This window comes from Myxocyprinus asiaticus, chromosome 9 (assembly GCF_019703515.2).
Source record: "Myxocyprinus asiaticus isolate MX2 ecotype Aquarium Trade chromosome 9, UBuf_Myxa_2, whole genome shotgun sequence".
In the NCBI taxonomy this organism is placed as follows: domain Eukaryota; kingdom Metazoa; phylum Chordata; class Actinopteri; order Cypriniformes; family Catostomidae; genus Myxocyprinus; species Myxocyprinus asiaticus.
This window is the reverse complement of record NC_059352.1, coordinates 50,128,642-50,149,013: the sequence shown is the minus strand read 5'-3', so window position 1 is coordinate 50,149,013 and position 20,372 is coordinate 50,128,642. Positions and strand designations below refer to the sequence as shown.

General features: G+C 36.4%; 1 protein-coding gene across 1 annotated transcript in view; it reads left to right on the top strand.

Annotated features, from left to right (window-relative positions):
• LOC127445892 (plexin-A1-like) overlaps positions 1 to 20,372 on the top strand; it is a 176,326-nt gene that overhangs the window by 113,252 nt on the left and 42,702 nt on the right. The window contains exons 11-15 of the mRNA XM_051706360.1: positions 11,698 to 11,794; positions 13,765 to 13,955; positions 14,804 to 14,955; positions 16,944 to 17,064; positions 17,252 to 17,388. Coding sequence (XP_051562320.1) covers positions 11,698 to 11,794; positions 13,765 to 13,955; positions 14,804 to 14,955; positions 16,944 to 17,064; positions 17,252 to 17,388 — 698 coding nt within the window. The remainder of the gene's footprint in view (positions 1 to 11,697; positions 11,795 to 13,764; positions 13,956 to 14,803; positions 14,956 to 16,943; positions 17,065 to 17,251; positions 17,389 to 20,372) is intronic.

The following is a 20,372-nucleotide window of genomic DNA, read 5'->3' as shown; positions in this document are numbered from 1 at the left end:
CTGGACACATTATTAAACTTACAGGAGCAGCTTGGCTCATGAATATTAACTACATGGCGTAACATTTCCTCAGGATGCCTAACTGGTTTGTTAATGGGCAAAGGTTGGTAAATACACACTAGCCATAGTAGAATTAGCTGCTGACCAATTCAAAGCCACAAGTGTTACCAAACAGAATTGCAAAAATATGCTTTAAAACAGGTTTCCCTTGTTGACCTGCATATTAAGACCTTTGCACACCAAACGCGAATGTTCAGCGTGATTACTCACCGCAGTCAACATTTAGATTCCTAATGAGCCATTCTCACCTGGAGTGAAAATTCGGGCCGAATCGTGCAGCGACAAAGCAAAGCTTTTTATTTATTTATTTATTTTTTATTTATTTATTTTTATGGTGAGTGTGACTAATAATATATAAGCTTTAGATCAAGTATCAGAAGCTGATGCAGTTACCAGAACCAGAACAACTGATGGCGCTAAAGCACAGAAAGCTGTTCACCACCGACATTAAACACTGAAGTAACTCGAGCAAGAAATCCTAAACCTGCAGTGAGGATGTGTAGTTCATTTGCAACAAATGCCTTAAAAACTGAAAGATTTGTTTCTCATATGGGTTTTCTAACCATGTAAATGATATTGCTGCATCACTGCCTTGCATCCCCTTTAAAAATGATCTGATGTTATGTGGATTGTCTTCATAATTTATTCCATATAGCTGCATTGTTTTGCTTTTGCATTTAATCTAATGTGAGTTTTCTTATATCTTTAATATAATATATACATAGCAATGAACATCTTTGCCAAATATTAATAAAATTACTACTATTGCTGTGACTTGCAGTGCACTCTGACAGTTTTGTTTTTTCGATCTGCTCGCTAGAGAATCGTTTGCTTGTCTTGTTTGATTTGCCAACTTGTCGGTTGGTTATTTCTTCTAACCCAGTGATGGGCGCAGGGTGGACCAGCTCAAAGGTGTGTTGAGCCGCCTACCGTACCGGGGTAAAATTGCTTGTCGATTAGCGCCACCTATTGTAAAGGCATGAATGTGCTAACGGCGAACATGCACTTTGTTTTCAATGAGAAAGGGCCATTTGCCGGCGATTCGCCCCTCATAATCGTGTCGTCTTTGGTGTGAAAAGGCCTTTAAACAGAAGATATTGAAAAGTACACACGTCGCCTTTTAAAGGAATGTTCCGGGTTCAATAAAAGTTAAGCTCAATCGACAGCATTTATGGCATAATGTTGATAACCACAAAAAAAAAAAAAAAAAAAAAAAGAATGATTGCCGCCAATTTTTGGAGGGTTTATAGGCAGAAATGTGTAGCTTAGAAATTTATAAAAGCAGTTCTGTTAAAACAAATATATTATTTGAGTTGTAAAGTTGGTAAAGTTGTTTAAATTGTCATTTTGAAAATCATTCTAAGCTTTTAGGGTTTGTCGACAGTACATCGTCATGGCAACGAAATTGTAAAATTGGCTATAAAGCCCTGGGTATACTTCCATTTTGATGCAAACGCTCAGCTTCCATATAACGGTGTGCACATTCACAGCCGGTTGACGCATGCACGCTAAGACTGCTATGAGACACCGAACTTTCTCTTCAGGAGTTTAGAGCAATAAAGATGTCTTTATATTCCTACAAACATGAGTTATACAAATGCAGGTATCTCCTGACCTCACACATGCGCTCTTGACGTGCATATTCACTGTTGTTGTTTTTACTTTCATCTCCTGATGTTTAGCGGTGATTACATCTTCTAGCACTTCTTAGTGACAGCAACGGCTTAAAATGTAAGTGTTGCCACCTTGTAGACCCACTAATTAGTGTCAATAACTCCATACGCATTCGGCATGTTAGAAAAATCATGCTGCGCACGTTCAGTGCTCGCACACTCTGCTGATGACAAGATTTGCGTCACGTGTCTGACCGAAGCATACTTTGGGCTTAACTTTACACAGAAAAGGTTAGTAAGCAATTTGATCACTCTAAAATCACATTAACGTTGCATTATGTTTCAGTATTTGTTTTGCAATAATATGACTGTGAGAAGTGGAATGTAATCTGAGGTGAGTGCACCGGCCACATCGATGCTTTTTGGTTATTTATAGTCGAGCAATTACGTCACATGATCATATTGCATAAACACTAATCAGAAATAAGCATGTACAAACACACACGTGTATGTACTGTGTAAGCACTCCTGATAGCGTGTGCTGGGTCTTATGCGAATCAATAAAAAAATGAGAATGCTAATCTAGAGTTAATCCACTGTCCTCCGAGTCTTATTGTTTTATTAAAGCAGCACAGATGGTTTAGAATCAGTACTGCAGTCTGTTAGTTTAAAGTAGAACATTATTTGGCAAAGTTTGAACATTATAAACAGTTTTGGAATGTAGATGGGCAGCTCGCATCAACACTTCTGTGTGATTTTGGACTTTGGCCCTTTTATTATCTTTTTGGTCTGTGTTTAGTGTCTTTCATTGTTTCACTTTGGCCGTGTATGATACAGTGTTCGTTTGCTATGAGGATTTTGGTCTTAAAGGGATAGTTCACTCAAAATTGTTTGCTCGCCCTTATGTATTATTTTGGGTTAACTATCCCTTTAAGATTCTTGCTGTACTGTAATGGTCAAAACAGACCCAAAATCTGTAGCGTTCACACACTTCCTCATTCCTCTTGACATGTGAACCACGTCCAGAGAGATTGTTAGTGCTGTGATCATGTGTTGGCATGCGGTTACATTGGAAGAATGAAAAGGTCATGTAAGAGGGGCTCTGTAGCACCCCCATTTTCACCAACAGTCACCAAAATTGGGACACATATAGTTCTCATCAAGCCAAACAACTTTCATAGATATGGTTAGTAGCTCCGCCCTAAAGGAAGTTGGCCATTTTGGATTTTTGGAAAATTGCGTGCACTGAACTTTTAAATACTCCTAGGGGATTCATGAGACTGCTACCAAAATTAGGCAACATTATGCCAAGACATTGAAGTTGCTAAATTGCGAACTGATTTTTGATATATCGAACGGTATTGCCAGGGCGAGGCATAAATGGCATAAAATGGGAAACAGGAAGTGTCTCGTGTCTTCTGTGTGATTTAGAGCAAAATTGAGATGTATTTTTAGTCTTGGGGACTGATCACCTGGATGTGGCTTTTGTGGGTCACGGTCATAGCGCCACCACCTGGCAGCAGGAAGTGTGAATCTTACAACAGGCTTAAAAATAGTCTTATATTTGCCTGAATTGCTTCAACATTTTTTAGAATAATGTCAAGAAACAGCTGATTTAAAATTGTGAAGGGTTACTTGATATCTTAAATCGTGTTGCCATGGCAATGCATTAAATGTTATTATACTTTTCTTTGTATATTCATGTGTTTTTGAGGCCTTTGTCTTGCTGTCCTCGACAAAATGCATGAGTCCATCATGCATTGTTTTCCAAAAGCCACAGGTTGGAAATGGACCCAAGGAGATTGGGCCTGTCATCGCTGCTTGCAGCTACATTGATTTTTGTTGTAGTTAATGTGAATATTGCAATGTATTTCATATTTGATGTGCATTCAGTTTTGTTAGGCAATGATAATTAAATTCAAAGTCATACAAAGATTGAAAATGACTTAAGTCCCATCTGTAGATTATAAATTAGCTGTTAAGAAAGTATATATATATATATATATATAACAGAAATACAACATTTAATGATGGCTAATGATGCACACAAAAAATTGCTCAAATAAAATGAGCATTTCACACAATCTCAAAATAGCCATATATTGACTAAATAATGTGCCTGGATGATGTGTATTGGTCAATTACTAGCTATATTGTCATGTGTTAACAGTGTTAAATAATTGTAATGTCATTAAACATATTTGATCAGTCTAATAATTTATAATAATAGCAGCCCTAGTAGTTTTTTCTTTTAAGCCTAAGGAAGACAGAATAAGAAAAGTTGGACAGTATCAGAACAGACTTTCATTCTGTTTAATTCGTCATCTTGTATAGAGCTCTTACAGTCTGTCAGGAAATGGCTGAGGAGAAAATAGAAAAAAGATCTAATACAGCTGATGATGGTGGAAGGTGTGTGTGTATGTGTGTGTGTGTGTTGAGGTGCAGTGAAGTGTTCTGATGAGAACCAATTAGAGGAGACAGCGATAAAAAATTGTGATTAATTACAGTTTATGTGTGAGAGATATAGCAGCAGTAATAGATACTACGGTATAGAAAAATGAAGAGAGAGACAGTAGCTTACAGTGAGGAGCTTCTAGAGACCAATTGCACCTGCTTACATGAGACAAAGGGAATGTGTGTGTTTCTGGAAAGCAAAATGGTCTAAATTAAGTAGAGAATTGGCTGTGGAAGGACATTAGAGTATATGAATATATTCATTTGATGTAGTTATTTTATGATGATTTGAGCCAAAATTATGCCTATGTTTCTTTCCAGAGTGATCACACTGTGAATTCGGTGACAGCAGGTTGAAAGTTTTGCTGCTGAAACAGTCTGTGCGTACTGAAATTCGAATCCCTGCCCCCAGTGGCTGAAGCTGGAAGTGCTGGAAGGCATGACAAAAGTAGATTATTGATTTAACAAAAATGGCTAACTTTCTGGTTAAAGATATAATCCCTGGCATGCAAACTCAAGTATTGGATATAATTCCTTTTACGGTGCATGGCCTAATGCTCGAGTCCCTCAAAGTATACTCTTTTAATCACAAGCTGATATGGACGCATTCGATGCTTGTGCACTAATTAGTGCTTTGTGATAGTTTTTTAGCATAATAAACAGCAGGCGCTTATGCAAACGAATAAAGACCTGAGCTGTCCGTGTGTCTAGAAAAAACACGAACCGCACATACTGTGCTGATGAGGAAATTTGTAATCAGGGCTTGTGCGAGACATAGTGGCATGCGGAAAAATTAAGTATGCTATTGTTACAAGAGTTTATTATTTTAGTGTCATTAAAAATTATATTTTACTATTATTTTTATTAATAATAATAATAATAATAACAATAATAATTAACAATATAAATAGTCAAAAAAATTGAAGTATACTATTATTACAATAGTTTCTCATTTTAGTGTTATTAAAAGTAATAATATAATATTTTATTATTAACAATTAATAATAAATAATACGAATGAATAATAGAGGCACATGTAAAACGATGAAAACTATTATAATAGTTTATTAGTATAATAATTTTAATATTCTAATAAAATTATTACTATTAATTTATAGTAAATAATAATTTATAATGAAAATAAACATTAGCTTTATACGGAATAACCAAAGTATATTTATATTAGTTGTATTATTTTAGTATTATCAACAATTATAATATTTTACTTTTATTAATAATAATAATTTATAATATAGAGGCACATAAAAAACTGAAGTATGCTATTATTACAATAGTTTCTTATTTTAGTGTTATTAAAAATAATAATATTATAGTATTTTATTATTATTAACAATAATTAATAAGAATGAATAATAGAGGCACATGAAAAAAGTGTAAAGTAAAAGTAAACTATTATACTAGTTTATTAGTATAATATTTTTTAATATTCTAATAACATTATTACTATTAATTTATAGTAAATAATAATTTATAATGAAAATTACTAATAGCTGTATACGGAAAACCGAAATATACTATTATTATGTTTTATTATTATAGTATTAATATTATAGTAGTAACATTATACTAAATGCAGTATTATTACTATTTAATTAATAATAATCATAAACAACAGTATGATTAATTACCCTACGGGTTTGTAGCAACTGGGTGCATTTAATATTGAGTTCAACTAATGTGCAATCAGCAACAGCTTTGTATCAGATATTAAAGTCAGAAATACTCATAATACGACTTTAATTGAGAAAAAGGTTGCTGGTAAGTAAATTGACAGATAAGGTTTTGATATAAACACCTAATCCTTTAGATGCATTACTTTTCCTTCTAATTTTAGCTTTTGGAAAGTTGTGGCCACAAGGGTCCATGTTAAAATCTCTCTGGAGTAACAAGGGTCTTCCTTCAGGACACAATAGCCCAGGGTCAGAGGAAGGACAGGGTCATTAAACCATCAGCTGTCCGACACTAAATCAACATCATTTGGCGTCACCGGTTGGATTTGAACAAGCATTTCTTTGATTATTGCCCTAATGGTGTGAAGATCAGACCAACAAACATCAGAGAACAGGATGAAAGATCTGCTGTGGCTGCCTTCTCTCAATATAGAACATTTATATAAGTAAATGAAATCAAACAATTGACAGATATTATCATATGAGTCGGATCAGTCTAGTGTGGGCCGCTCCCACACACACACACTCAAACATATTGTCCTCTCCGACCCCGCCGAGTCGTTTCTAGTTTATTTAATTAGACAAGCGTTCAGTCTTCCCACACAAGTGAGAGGTTAACTGCCTGCTCAAACTGCCAGTCTCTCGCTGTCTGAATCGAACGGCCCGTATTCAACCTGCAGGGTGAATGAATTACCATGCGATACATGGAAGACAGATGCAGTCAGACACAAGATAACCAAATTCGTTTCATTTCTTAACTAATGGAAGATCAAACTGTTAGTGCATAGAATTTTCCATGGCTCATGATGGTTTCAGATCCATCCAAAAAAAATAATTGACAGTAAGCATCACTGTTATAAACCGAATGTCAAACGAGTAACAAGCCAACAACATCTGGAGATAAGGTAGAAGTTTTAGTATTAGTTTTGCATCTTTGGACCTGCCAGCTTAATGTGGATTATACGTGCTGGTGTAAATGTAAGTGAAGTTACTTTTATAGCTCAATTTCCCACATTATTATCACAAAACCTGATCTGGATCTGATTTTCTGCGTTATTGAATGCACCTGAGCTCAACTCATTAGAGATTGCTCTTATTTGGCAAGCATTCATTGTAAAATATTTTTTGTGTGTGTATCTGTCAGGTTTTCATTTCTGGAACAATATACACTACACACTTATGTTATTTATAATGAGGTATTTTTCCCCACTGTCTTTAGTTTTATGTTTTGCACCGAACAATGCGGAAACAAGACAAATGTAGTGCAACAAGTTTGGCCAAACAAACAATGAAACAACACGCAGGAACAGATGCAAAGTAACAGGTATGAAGAAGCAGCAGTTAGCGTTATACAGGGCCACACCACACCTGCAATGGCAAATGTATTATGAATATGCTTAAAAACAAATTGGAACCCTTATAAACCACCCCACTAAAGCCCAAATAAATGCCTTACTTCAGTGAGAAAGGCTCTTACCATACACTAATCTCACCACATCAATGCACTTCAACCTCATAATATATACAGATGAATATTGGTACTGTTGGGTACAGGCGCAAGAATAAAAATCAAACACACAACTCACCGGGTGAGAGAGAACAAAGCCTCAGGGTTGATCCTGCTGTTTCTCTTGCAAACGAATTGCAAGAGAAGCACTAAATAGTTTACAGGGAAGATAACAAACACAATGTCCTCTTTATGAACACCATTTATCAATCAAATATTTAATGCACGGCGCACCGATCACAAGGGAGAGGCACACGTGCTCAGTAATGGCGAATTGAGCTTAATATTAGCAACCGCATTCTCTAATAAGACGTGCACACCAAGCGTGCTCAAAAAGGAATGCGTTTCTGACCAAGGATTTCTTTATTGCTAAATCCTATTCTAAATATGATTACATCTTCCACATCCATCTCTTGCATTAATGAAGCTGCTGGCTCGTCGTCCGTTCTATCGTTATGATAATGATGCTCTGTTTAGCCTAATGTTGAGATTTTGTTCTTTAAATATTTCTTTATTCACACAATATTACTTTATTCTCACAATGCTACGACTTTATTTTTGTAATTTTTACTTTATTCTCATATGAATTTAATCTCATAATGCTACAACTTTATTCTCGTAAGTTTTACTTCATTTGCAAATATTACGACTTTAATCTCGAAATCTTCATTTTTTATTTTATTTAACGTGGCAATAAAACGCCATCATGGGATCACCGAGTAAAGTTAAAAATCACTTTCATTATTATAAACACATCTCGAAACACCTGTGTTGGGTTTCATGTTTCCAGGTTGTTTTTAACAAAGCAAAGTTTCAACTTAATGGTAAAACAGTGTTTTTTCCCCCTTTTGCTCTGGTGTGCAAACTTAAATACAATAATTAGACAAGTTTAATATCATTTGATTTTAAACTATTTAAAAATCAAGGCACTCCAAAGAGGATATTTAAACGCAGCGGTTTAACTCCACGCACGTGACATGGAATCGTGAACCAGTTTTTGGATCATTTTTGTTTGACTTTAATGTGAGATTTTATTATTTTAAGCCCTATGTATTGTGCTATTCAGACTCATAGCTCACTGTGCTGATATTCTGAGTTGCGTTTGAGGAAATTCCATTGCAATAAACATTATTCCCACATACCGACTCCCGACGAAAACCCGAATAATCGTTCGTGAAACCTTGTGGTTAACCGAATGGTAAAAAAGGAAACGTGCACATCCCTACTAAAAATTATCAATGGATACTGATAAATCCAGATATTTTTTCAGCTCATGTGTAACTTAACCAGTTAGCAGCTCTTAGCTTGTTAATGTGGCTGGCTACTGGCATAAGAATCGTACATCAGACAAATCTTATCCTTGATAAAGTTTTGTTGTATTGAAGGTATTGTTACTGACATACAGTACCTTCTTCATTCTGATCGACTAATGCTAAATAAAGTCTGGTTGGTTCACCATTCAGTGAACTAGCTGCTAATTTGATTATGGATCCATAGTCCATCTTAGGGAGCGAGAAGAGATGCTCAGAACAAGTTGACTGGCGCATGCATCAAATTCTACTCGGTGTGTGGATTGTGAACAAATGAAGATTAGAAATGAGACTTATAGATTATATATTTAGAAATAAAGCTTGCATCAGAAAAGCTGCACCCCTGTGAGAGAAAATAGAAAGCTCCTACACGAGGTGTTCGTAACGTGTCTGATGAACTTGAGCACGAACAGCGATAAAAGTACAATTGTGAACTGTCAGTTAATGCAGGTTGGGCTCACTGATCGGAATTCATTTACATTTGAAGCCAGAATTGCATCCTGCCTTGTTGCTTTTGTAGCCTGATGTAATGAACATTAAGCCTTACTTTTTCTCTGTTTTCATCACAAAAAAACATTCAGGGCTATTAACAAAAGATCCGGGGCTTCAGCCTTATCAGCCAGGGTCTAACTACGCTGCTGATACACACCGACAGACATTTTAAACATATTAAAGCCATCTTATTGGTCACTTATAATTTCAATGCATACAACCAGGGGTGGACTGGGAAGAGAAATCGGGGGTCAGCTTATCACGGCCCATTCGGCCCGTTTCGCGGCCGGCCCGGTTCTCCCGATGGCCAGTCCGCCCCTGATCGGCCCCAAAGTGCGTCGGCTCACCGGGAAAATGCCAGTGTGCCAGATTACCAGTCCAGCCCTGCATACAACTTTTTAAAACTCATAGTAATTGAGATACATGCATTTAAATATTCACTTGTTACACTAGACCATTTAAAATGAACTAGTGAATTAAAAAATGTGCTTAACAATTCTTAAAAAGAATCTTAAAGGAAATGATGACCATTAACAAGACCTGTATATGCTGATTAAAGCCTGCTGATTAAATTCTAACATAAAATCTGATGTAGCCTATTATTAATTTTACCCGAGAATTTTACTGTATTAGTCTTTCCAAAGAACAGCATGGCAACATGGTTTACGGTTTGTGGGTAAAACCAGTATGTTAGGGTGTGTTGACTTATTGAAACATTTGTCAAGAGCCTGTTTGTTTATATATTTTAAAATTTGTACTCAAATTTGGTGAATCTTTGGTGGTCATTAAAAAATTGCATGTCTACAAATATTAAAACCATTTGTTTTATGTGTACAGGGGACACTTAAGGTATAATACAGTAGCCCCCCACATCAAGCACTCCCAGCCCCACCCTGTCAAAATGGTCTAGAACTGCCCCTGAGGTACCGCGGTGAAGCGCTGTAGCGTGCATTCATTAATCTCTATTCAGTTATTCATGCTGTCACTCTCTCTGTGGGTTTAGACGTGTTTTCTGTGTGTGTATGTTTCCTCGTTTGAGTCGCGCTGACTCTACAATCGCTTATGGACTGATAGAGGAGAGACGGATGAGATGAGATGAATATTCCTCATTTTCTCTGGAGTCGTTTTTCATCTGTAACGGAGGTGTGGGACGTCAAGATTTCAGCACAGCCAGCAAACCTGATAATGTCAACATGAAATCAAAATGAACTCTATTTACTTACGTAAAGTGATAGATCAGCCAAAAAATTTTATGTTTTACTCACCCTCATGTCATTCAAAACCAGTATGACTGACTTCTATAGAACATTAAAGGAGAAATTGTGATCAATTGTACTTGACACACACGTGCAATTACAATCAATGCTGACTGGGGCTTTCAAGCTTCTACAAGGTTATCTGCTGTGAAGGGATTATTAGTCAGTTAGTTGAACTCAAGAACTGGATCAGTCCTGATTTTTTAACAAATCCATCTCATTTTTTAAAGAACTAGATCAGCCAAATCTCCGAAAAGATCCTTAAAAGAACAGTTTGTCTACAAATCGGTTATCATTTCATCTCTTGACTTTTGAAATAAGATAAATCCTGTATTGTCAAAAACACTGTGGACCGTCTGTTGATCTATAGTATTATGAGCAAATAACAATTACTTTAAACAAAAGAAGATGTTTGCTTTTGGAACATGTCCCATGAGAGAACACACTCTTGAAACTTTAATGAGAGAGAGGAATATTTGAGAAAGAATGGAGGATGGATTTATGCATTTTTTAGCTGGCTGATTTTGTTTTTCCTGACATTTCCACTAGGTGAGTAAAGTTCAAATGACAGTTGTGTATACCAGCCTTAGTGAATGCCCTTTACTGTCCTGTGTGTGTAACAGCTGCAGTATTTCTGTCGTGTGCTACACACTGATGCTCCTGGTTAAGAGTGACTCTAAATTAATGATATCTTATTAATAATACAGTAAAGTAACATACTCAGGGTCGAGAATACAGCACTGCAGTCACCTCGAGAGATTCTTTACTAGTCTGTTTACAATATAAGGTCGTTCAAAGCAGCCAGTTTAGTTTATAATGTGGGTCACATGGTATGAAGCCAGTTTTTCTTGTCCAACAAAACAAACATCTAATGTACAAATAATGTTGAAACTGGAAATGTACTACATAAAAATAATAATGTCCAAATCTCTATTTTCGAGAGTCCAAAAATGACACTATTATTAAGAATAAGCGACACATGTGGCCCTTCAGTTAGTGTAATATCTATATCGAGTTTCTGGATTTCAGAAATGTACATCTGTAGAACTCTGAAATGCATCATTAGAGGTCCAAAGACCAAAGGAGCTGAAACTCTGCTGAATTTGTTCTGATTTTCTTATTGGTTTTTTTTCTGTCCTAAAAGTGTCTGACTATCAGAGACCGTAAATCGTAGAGATCCCAAACTTGGTGGGATGGTTCCAAATCCAACAACTGGACTAAACAAAGCTAAATTTTTCATCTTGTGCATTTTTTTTTGTTGTTGCATTTTTTAAATTTGATTAATTTTTTTGATTGTTTGCCTGTTTGTTTCAGTATAACTATGAAGGAAGTGACATCAGCGATCTTCCTGTTGATCTGTCTGTGGTGTGGAACGAAAACTTCATCATCGATAACCCGCACAACATACAAGGTAACCATGGCAACCGCTGCAATATGTTGTACAGGGTAACCTAGACACCTCCACTAGCTGCCGTTTTAAGTCTTTTGTTTTTAACTCGAGTGTTACTCAAGAGTGAAGAAGCTTTTGCACTGATGACTTATAATTTGAACCTATAAACCGCATAGTAATGTGCGAAAGACACCCAAAACACCCTAGCAACCACAAAGCAATGCCCTGGTAATCACCCAGACCAACTTATTAAGCACATAGTAATGTGCTAAAAACACTCAGAACACATTCAACAACCTAACAACCACATAGCAACACCGTGACAACCTCTCAGAACATACGTTTAACCGCATATTAATGTGCTAAAACTGTTACAACACCTTACACCCTAGCAATGATCCAGAACACCCTAGCAACCACAAAGCAGTGCCATGGCAACCACCTAGAACAACCTGTTAACCGCATAGTGATGTGCTAAAAACACTCAGAACACCTTCAGCACCCTAGGAACAATACAGAACACCCTGGCAACCTCCCAGAAAACCTTATTAACTGGATAGTTATGTGCTAAAAACACTCAGAACACTTTCAACACCCTGGCAACCATCCAGAACAACATAGCAACCACATAGTAATGTGCTAAAAACACTTTCAACAATCTAGCAACCACATAGCAACACTGTGACAGCCTCTCAGAACAAACTATTTACCACATAGTAATGTGCTAAAAACACTCAGAACACCTTCAACACCTTAGCAATGACATGGCAACACCCTGGCAACCATCCAGAACAACCTAGTTACTGCAAAGTAATGTGCTAAAAACACTGGTAACACTTTTTCCACACCCTAGCAACTACATAGCAACACAGTGGCAAACACTTAGAACAACCTATTAACCACATAGTAATGTGCTAAAACTCTACAACACCTTACACCCTAGCAATGACCCAGAACACCCTAGCAACCACAAAGCAGTGCCATGGCAACCACCTAGAACAACCTATTAACCGCATAGTGATGTGCTGAAAACACTCAGAACACTTTCAACAACCTAGCAACCACATAGCTCACTGTGACAACTTCTAAGAACAAACTTTTAACCACATAGTAATGTGCTAAAACACTCAGAACACCTTCAGCACCCTAGGAACGATACAGAACACCCTGGCAACCACCCAGAAAACCCTATTAACTGGATAGTTATGTGCTAAAAACACTCAGAACACTTTCAACACCCTAGCAACAACCCAGAACACACTAGCAACCACATGGCAACACCCTGGCAACCATCCAGAACAACATAGCAACCACATAGTAATGAGCTAAAAACACTTTCAACAACCTAGCAACCACATAGCAACACTGTGACAGCCTCTCAGAACAAACTATTAACCACATAGTAATGTGCTAAAAACACTCAGAACACCTTCAACACCCTAGCAATGACATGGCAACACCCTGGCAACCATCCAGAACAACCTAGTTACTGCAAAGTAATGTGCTAAAAACACTCGAACACTTTTTCCACACCCTAGCAACCACATAGCAACAAAGTGGCAACCACTTAGAACAACCTATTAACCACACAGTAATGTGCTCTTACAACACCTTAGCAACGACCCAGAACACCCTAGATTCCACTAAGCAAAGCCCTGGTAGAACAACGTTAACTGCATAGTAATGTGCTGAAGACACTCAGTACAACGTCAACACCCTAGCAACGACCCAGAGCACCCTAAAAACCACCTACAACACCCTAGCATTAAATGATCTTATGTTTTGGATTGCATCCATCAAGTTCCATATTAGAAAAAAGAGAAAATAGTCAAATGAGATGAAGTATGTTTCATTTGTAAAGTGTTTATTTTACTAGAATTGCAAATGTCAAAAATAATTATACTATGATATATACCCGAGAAGATTTTGGTAATACCGCCCACCCTTAAGTAGTGTCCATGGTAAAATTCAAGGACTCTATCTCTCTTTAGCTCACCTGTACAAGTGTTATGCATTGAGGGAGAGCTGCGGTTTGTGTCTGAAATCTGACCCGAGCTTCGAGTGTGGATGGTGTGTTCAGGACAGGAAGTGCTCTCTCCGACAGGAATGTGCTCAACCGGAGCACACGTGGATGCACGCCACAGCCGGCAACAGCCGCTGCACAGACCCCCGCATCACCAAGGTGAGTTACCCAAACCTGACACTGCATGTGCATCGTCCCTTTTTACACATGCAATAAATATCGATATATCATCATCATCGAAACACACTGAATCTCACAGTACAATTATGATATTGTGATGCTTCACAACATGTTGAGTTGTGACATTTAACACAATGTGAGCTTTTAGTTGCGATATTTCACATGAACTTTTTTCATTTATTCAGTTAAGAAAACTGCTTTCACACCAACCAAACGATCACCAGAAGCTCTAGTGTGAAATCTTGCACTCGGTTCCTCTCGAAGAACATTTTCTCTCCAATGTTAAAAGGACTTTCAAATTGAATATTAACTTTCAGAACATCTACTTACTATAATTACATCCCCTCGTGTTAATTAAACTTTTCCATTGTGTTCCCCTCCTTCGATTTCTCATCCTCTCTCTCATCTCTCCAGTACTGCTGCTTATTAGATTAGGTGTTAATTTAATTTAGAGGGAAAGGAATTTTTCATATGGATTATTAGCACACTATGGACACTTTGAGAGAAGATGTGCACCTATTATCTCTGTATCCGTTTCTTTCATTCCTTTGCTGTATTTTGGTGTTTTCAATTCATATATCACTCACATTAAAGCAGTCCCTCTGAAACCAATTACACGTCTGTGTTTGCTGAGCTCTTCTCATTTTCCGTCTCTGTAACGAAAGTGAGGGTTTGTGTCGTTTACGTTTCAATTGTCTGTTGTGTTGTTTGGCTGATGGTGTCGTGAGTTTGGGTCTTTAGGGTGTTTAGATAGTCTTCTGTCTAGTGTCTTTTAAGGGCCACTCAGTGAGACACACATTCAGTATCGTCTTTATGTTCTGGTCCAGTTGACTCCTGAGACCGGTCCACGGCAGGGTGGAACCAGACTCACCATCACCGGAGAGAATCTGGGCCTTCAATTCAAAGACATCCAGAATGGAGTCCGGATTGGAAAAGTGGCCTGTCAGCCCATAGAAGAGGAATATATCAGCGCTGAACAGTGAGTGTTTGTTTTTTAGTTACTCATTATGCATTTGACTATCAGTACAAAGTCTGGTCTACTTTGCAGCATGTTCTCGCCAAGAACCACCAACGTAGAGAGGAAGAGACCATCTAACCTGATGTAAAGAAAGTTAATAATATTAAATAACTGGAGTTTCAGACAAAAATTATTTCTACTCCCCCAGTGAAAATATTACCAAAATAAGACTTTTTCTTAATTAGTATTATTGTCTTGTTTTCCAGTAAAATTATTCGAACATTCCTAAAGCAAGATGTGTTTATTTGACAAGCTAACTAAATATAGTGCGGTTTATGCTTGCAACAAGAATAAAACTACTAGCCAATGGGGTTAATTAAAAGGAAAAACAAGTTTATTTTTCATGCCCCATCGGCTACATTTATTTTTATTTAAGTGTAAACCCACAAAATGTTGTCAAATTTCTGTCAAAACAAGACTTAACACATATCTTATGCTATGTTGCTTGTAAAGTAAATATATCTTGTTTTGAAACATGAAACGTTTTCAGTGTTAAAATACTTTCTTCTATCCCAGTTTAACATGCAGAGACAACTATACACTGATCAGACACAACATAGAAATACTCAAACCAGCCCATCTGGCACCAACAATCATGCATGCGATTATCTAATCAGCCAATCGTGTGGCAGCAGTGCAGTGCATAAAATCATGCAGGTACGGGTCAGGAGCTTCAGTTAATGTTCACATCAACCATCAGAATGGGGAAAAATTTAATCTCAGTGATTTAGACCATGGCATGATTGTTGGTGCCAGGTGGGCGGGTTTGAGTATTTCTGTAACTGCTGATCTTCTGGGATTTTCACACACAACAGTCTCTAGAATTTACTCCGAATGGTGCCAAAAACAAAAAACATCCAGTGAGCGGCAGTTCTGTGGACTGAAATGTCTTGTTGATGAGAGAGATCAACAGAGAATGGCCAGACTGGTTCAAACTGACAAAGTCTACGGTAACTCAGATAACCACTCTGTACAATTGTAGTGAGAAGAATATAATATCTGAATGCTATTCTGAGATGCGGGTTGGCGCTGTTTTGGTGGCACGAGGGGGACCTACACAATATTAGACAGGTGGTTTTAATGTTGCGGCTGATCGGTGTCATTCATAGGTACATTTTCTCGAAAACAGTAAACACTGTGTCTCTGTGTTGCTATAAAGATTTATTGGTTTGCTTTAACCAACCCAAACCAATGGCATGAGTTGGGGGCGGGACTTTCTGTTTGTTTGATCGATGGAAGACGGGGGGAGTGTTCGAAAAGTCTGTTTGCAATTTTTGCAATTCCGTTCGGTGACGCTAGTGGCCAGAAACTACACACTTCAGCTTTAAGAATATTTTGATATTTTTACTACAACAAGAGTTTTTTGCTGAGCATTTTTGTCTTGTTTTCCAGTAAACATATCCAAACATACTTAAAACAAGATACATTTACTTGAGAAGCAAAATGACAGAAGATATTAAGTCTTGTTTTCAGAGAAATCTAATAAAATTTAGTAAACTATTTGCCAATAGGATTAGAAAAAAAAACCGTATTCTAATTAGATTAGATTCAACTTTATTGTCATTGTGCAGAGTACAATTACAGAGCAAATGCTTTTGTTTGTTTTTTTGTCACAAAAACACAAAGCTATTTTTTACTTCATGTACTATTAATGAGAACTGCAGCCGTCGCAGACAAACAGACGGTTAATAACTCACTACGGCGCAGGAGGACACGCCTCAGGGTATAATGTGAAAGTTCAGTGTCTCTTCTATTAATCACAAACACACTCGCACACCTTCACCACTGTAATGCTTCACATGTGTGTATGTGTTCATGGACCGCCTGTGGTGAAGCTCCAGCCATCTCTATCTCATGTTCGTCCACTCAATCATTGTTGAAATGGATTTTTCATTTAAACCGTGAACGCCAACGGCCGCACCCAGCCCTATCTCTCTTTTTCTCTGCAGGATTGTATGTCGATTGGCTGATGCCACAGGTTATCGTGTGCAGGAAGCTCAGGTTGAAGTGTGTGTTCGAGACTGTCTTCCTGACTACAGGGCTGTATCACCTAAAGCCTTCACATTCGTGGTGAGTTTTAGGGGGGAATTTTACATAATTCACCCCAAAATTGAAAAGAAGAAATAGATTAAATATTGCACAACAAACTGAGCTTATGCTCTCTAGATGGAAATTATCAAAGGAGTTCTAACAAAGCTTTGTATGAATAATTATACAATAAATAACTGCATATGTTTGTGTTTTTGTGCATGTGCAGTCTCCATATTTCACACGTGTGTTGCCATCATACGGTCCAATTTCTGGCGGCACAAGAATCACGATTCACGGCAGTCATCTGAACGCGGGCAGCGCCGTCTCTATCAAGATCGGACTCAATACTTGCAGCTTTGAGAGGTAACGGTGCTCAGTTTGATCCTTCCTGTTTCATTGGTCAACATCTCAGAGTGTTGATACTTCTGCGTTCTCAAATAATATATAAATAAGTGTCAATATTTTAATCATTCATCACTCTAACACTTTCACAGTTGTTGCTAGGCGTGTTCAAATCACAGTAAAAATTCAGCAGGTCTGGGTGAGATAGCCAAAATAATAACATCTCGTTATTAAATATCTCCTTGTATTTGCTATGAAATGCACAGAATTGTATTTTATTTTATTTATTTATTTTTCCATGTAAAGAACCATCATTGTAGCCAAAGTTGATTCTAAATGTTTAAGGCAAGAAGTAAAATACAGTACAAATTTTGTTTAAAATAATTTTTCACTAAATGGACACCAGGAAGCAGTGTAAATCTCGTCAATGAAATCACTGATGAAAACGTTCATTGACCAAGGGTTTTTTGATTTCGTAAACGATAACGAAAACGAGCCGAAAAAGGCACATCATGACGATAATTAAACGATTTTATTAAAGCATACTGATGATGAGATAAAAATGATACTGCAAGATATTAACAGAAGAAGAAACAGCTGGAGAATCTGTATATAGAAGATATTAGAGGGATTCATCTAATCCATTAATCCAGTGTGCTGGAGATTTTTCCGCTTGAGCTGCGCGATTTTAACGCGCTGAACGCCGGCAAAATTCGCCGCTTTAAAATGGGGATAATACCTCATTCAAATGCATCCTATTTATACATGAGTTAAATACTGTATCCACAACATATATGTAATATAACAACTTACATCTGCACAGTGAAATGAATGAACAGGTGGAATTGAACTAAATGGCGCACTAGTCAGAATATGCGTCATTTGCGTTGCGTAACTTGCATTGTGAATACTCTGTTTCCGTATGAAACACACTACACCCAATGTAATATCCTTTCACAGAAAATTAATAAGTCTCTAAAGCATGAAGAATTCATAATACAGTAAAAAGTAGCTAATACTTCAGTCTTTTCATGATTATTTCAGAAACTCAAGGTATGATCATTAGTGGTATGTATATTTATATGTTTGATATATTGTTTAAATTAGAAATTTTTCGAAATGTTTGAGTACTTGATTAAAGTTTGGTCTGTTACAGTTTGTCAATTTTTTGTCCATTTTGCACATCATCATAATCTAAAAGATATTATTTTCATTGACTAAAATTACTTGTAATATTCATCAAAGTAAAACTGACTAAAATGAATATGACATGATGAAATATTGACTAATTTTAAAGGACATTTTCATCAAAAGACTAAAACTATGACTAAAACAAAAAACTGTGAGAAAATTAACATGAAGAATAATTAATCATTTTGATTTATATGCACCAATAAATCAAGAAACAGCAATATTCATGTACATATATATATATATATATATATATATATATATATATATATATATTTTTTTTTTTTACTAAAACATTCATACATGAAAAATACTTGGCGGATACTTCCATTAACTTTTTTGAGTAATGTAAACAAATTGTTGAATCAATTTTGAATTAATTCATTGAGTCATATGAATCAACTCTAATACTGTTTTTGCTGCTGAAGTTTAAGAGTCATTGAAAATAAGAGATTTTTACAAATCTAGTTTAAAATGCATTTATTAAGTATATATATATATATATATAATATTTTTTTTTTTTACAAATATCATGAATATTTGAGTCATAACAATTAAGAATATTTATTGTCAACCACCCACACAATTGGTGCCATTTTAGTGCATTTCTATCTTTATACTCAGAAAACATTGTTTGGAAAATTGTAATAAACATTGTTGTTACATATTGTTGTTTTCTTTCCTAAAAAGGAAATAAATGCATTTTAACGGGAGAGTATAAAGAGTCCATTTTCAGCACTTTCAAAAATCTGCGATTAATCGTGATTAACTGAATATTTTGCGATTAATCGCGATCAATTAATCGACTGACAGCACTAATATGTAACTTTTTCATCATGTTAACTAAGAGCTGGTCATTCCAAGGTTGTATAGAGTGGCTGACAAATTTTGGTCAATGTCAAATCTTACATAAAACAAATAATGATTGATTTGTGTGTTATTTCAGTCCAGCCCACTGCGCTTGTGATGACAGTCTTGTCAAAATATGTCCAAAACTCAGCAGGTTTCTCCACTGTGTGTTGTGAACACGGTTGCCTTGGAAACACAGCAAGTGTTGAATGACAGAATTTTTCACACGCATGCAGAGGACACACACATACATGTCTGGACACACATGAGAACAAACCTTTTGATTGAATCTTATCTGCCTCTTGTCTGTCAAATAACAAAATGCATTGTCGCATGTTGATGCACTTGTGTTTGTTTCATGTGATAAAAGTCGTGTTCAAAGTGATCCTCGTGCAAGAGATGTTTGAGAATGTAAATCTGATGCACTCTTGTTGACATACACATGCACATACACATGTTCAAATCAAGATTGACTTCATTTCAGTTCAATTGATTTGTGTTCTTAGGCGTTATATTCTACACTTTTGAAAGTTTTTTCCGGTGTTTCTTCACTTTTAGCACTGTGGACTTCTAGAAAGTTACATCTCGTTAAAACATTTTTCACACATTTTTCATTAGTTTATTTAATTTGTTTACTTACAATGTCCAACAGTGTATGTACATGCAAAATAATTTTTAAGCCATGAAAATTCCCACCACAGTGTCATTTTCATCTCAAATTCTCTATAGTGTCTTTAAAAGAATTCTGTGTTGGAAATTTGGTATTCACGGTGGAAATTTTATTGTTTTTGGAAAAAAAAAGCAGACTCCTTTGTTTTGGTCGTATTTTACAGGGTTCCTGTGGATGCTTAAAGTCTCTAAATGTCTTGCATTCAGTTTTCCGAAGTTTAAGGTCATAAAAAGTCTTAAATATTTTAAATGATACCATCATGTGGTATCACGGAAAGACAGGAATCTTGATATGA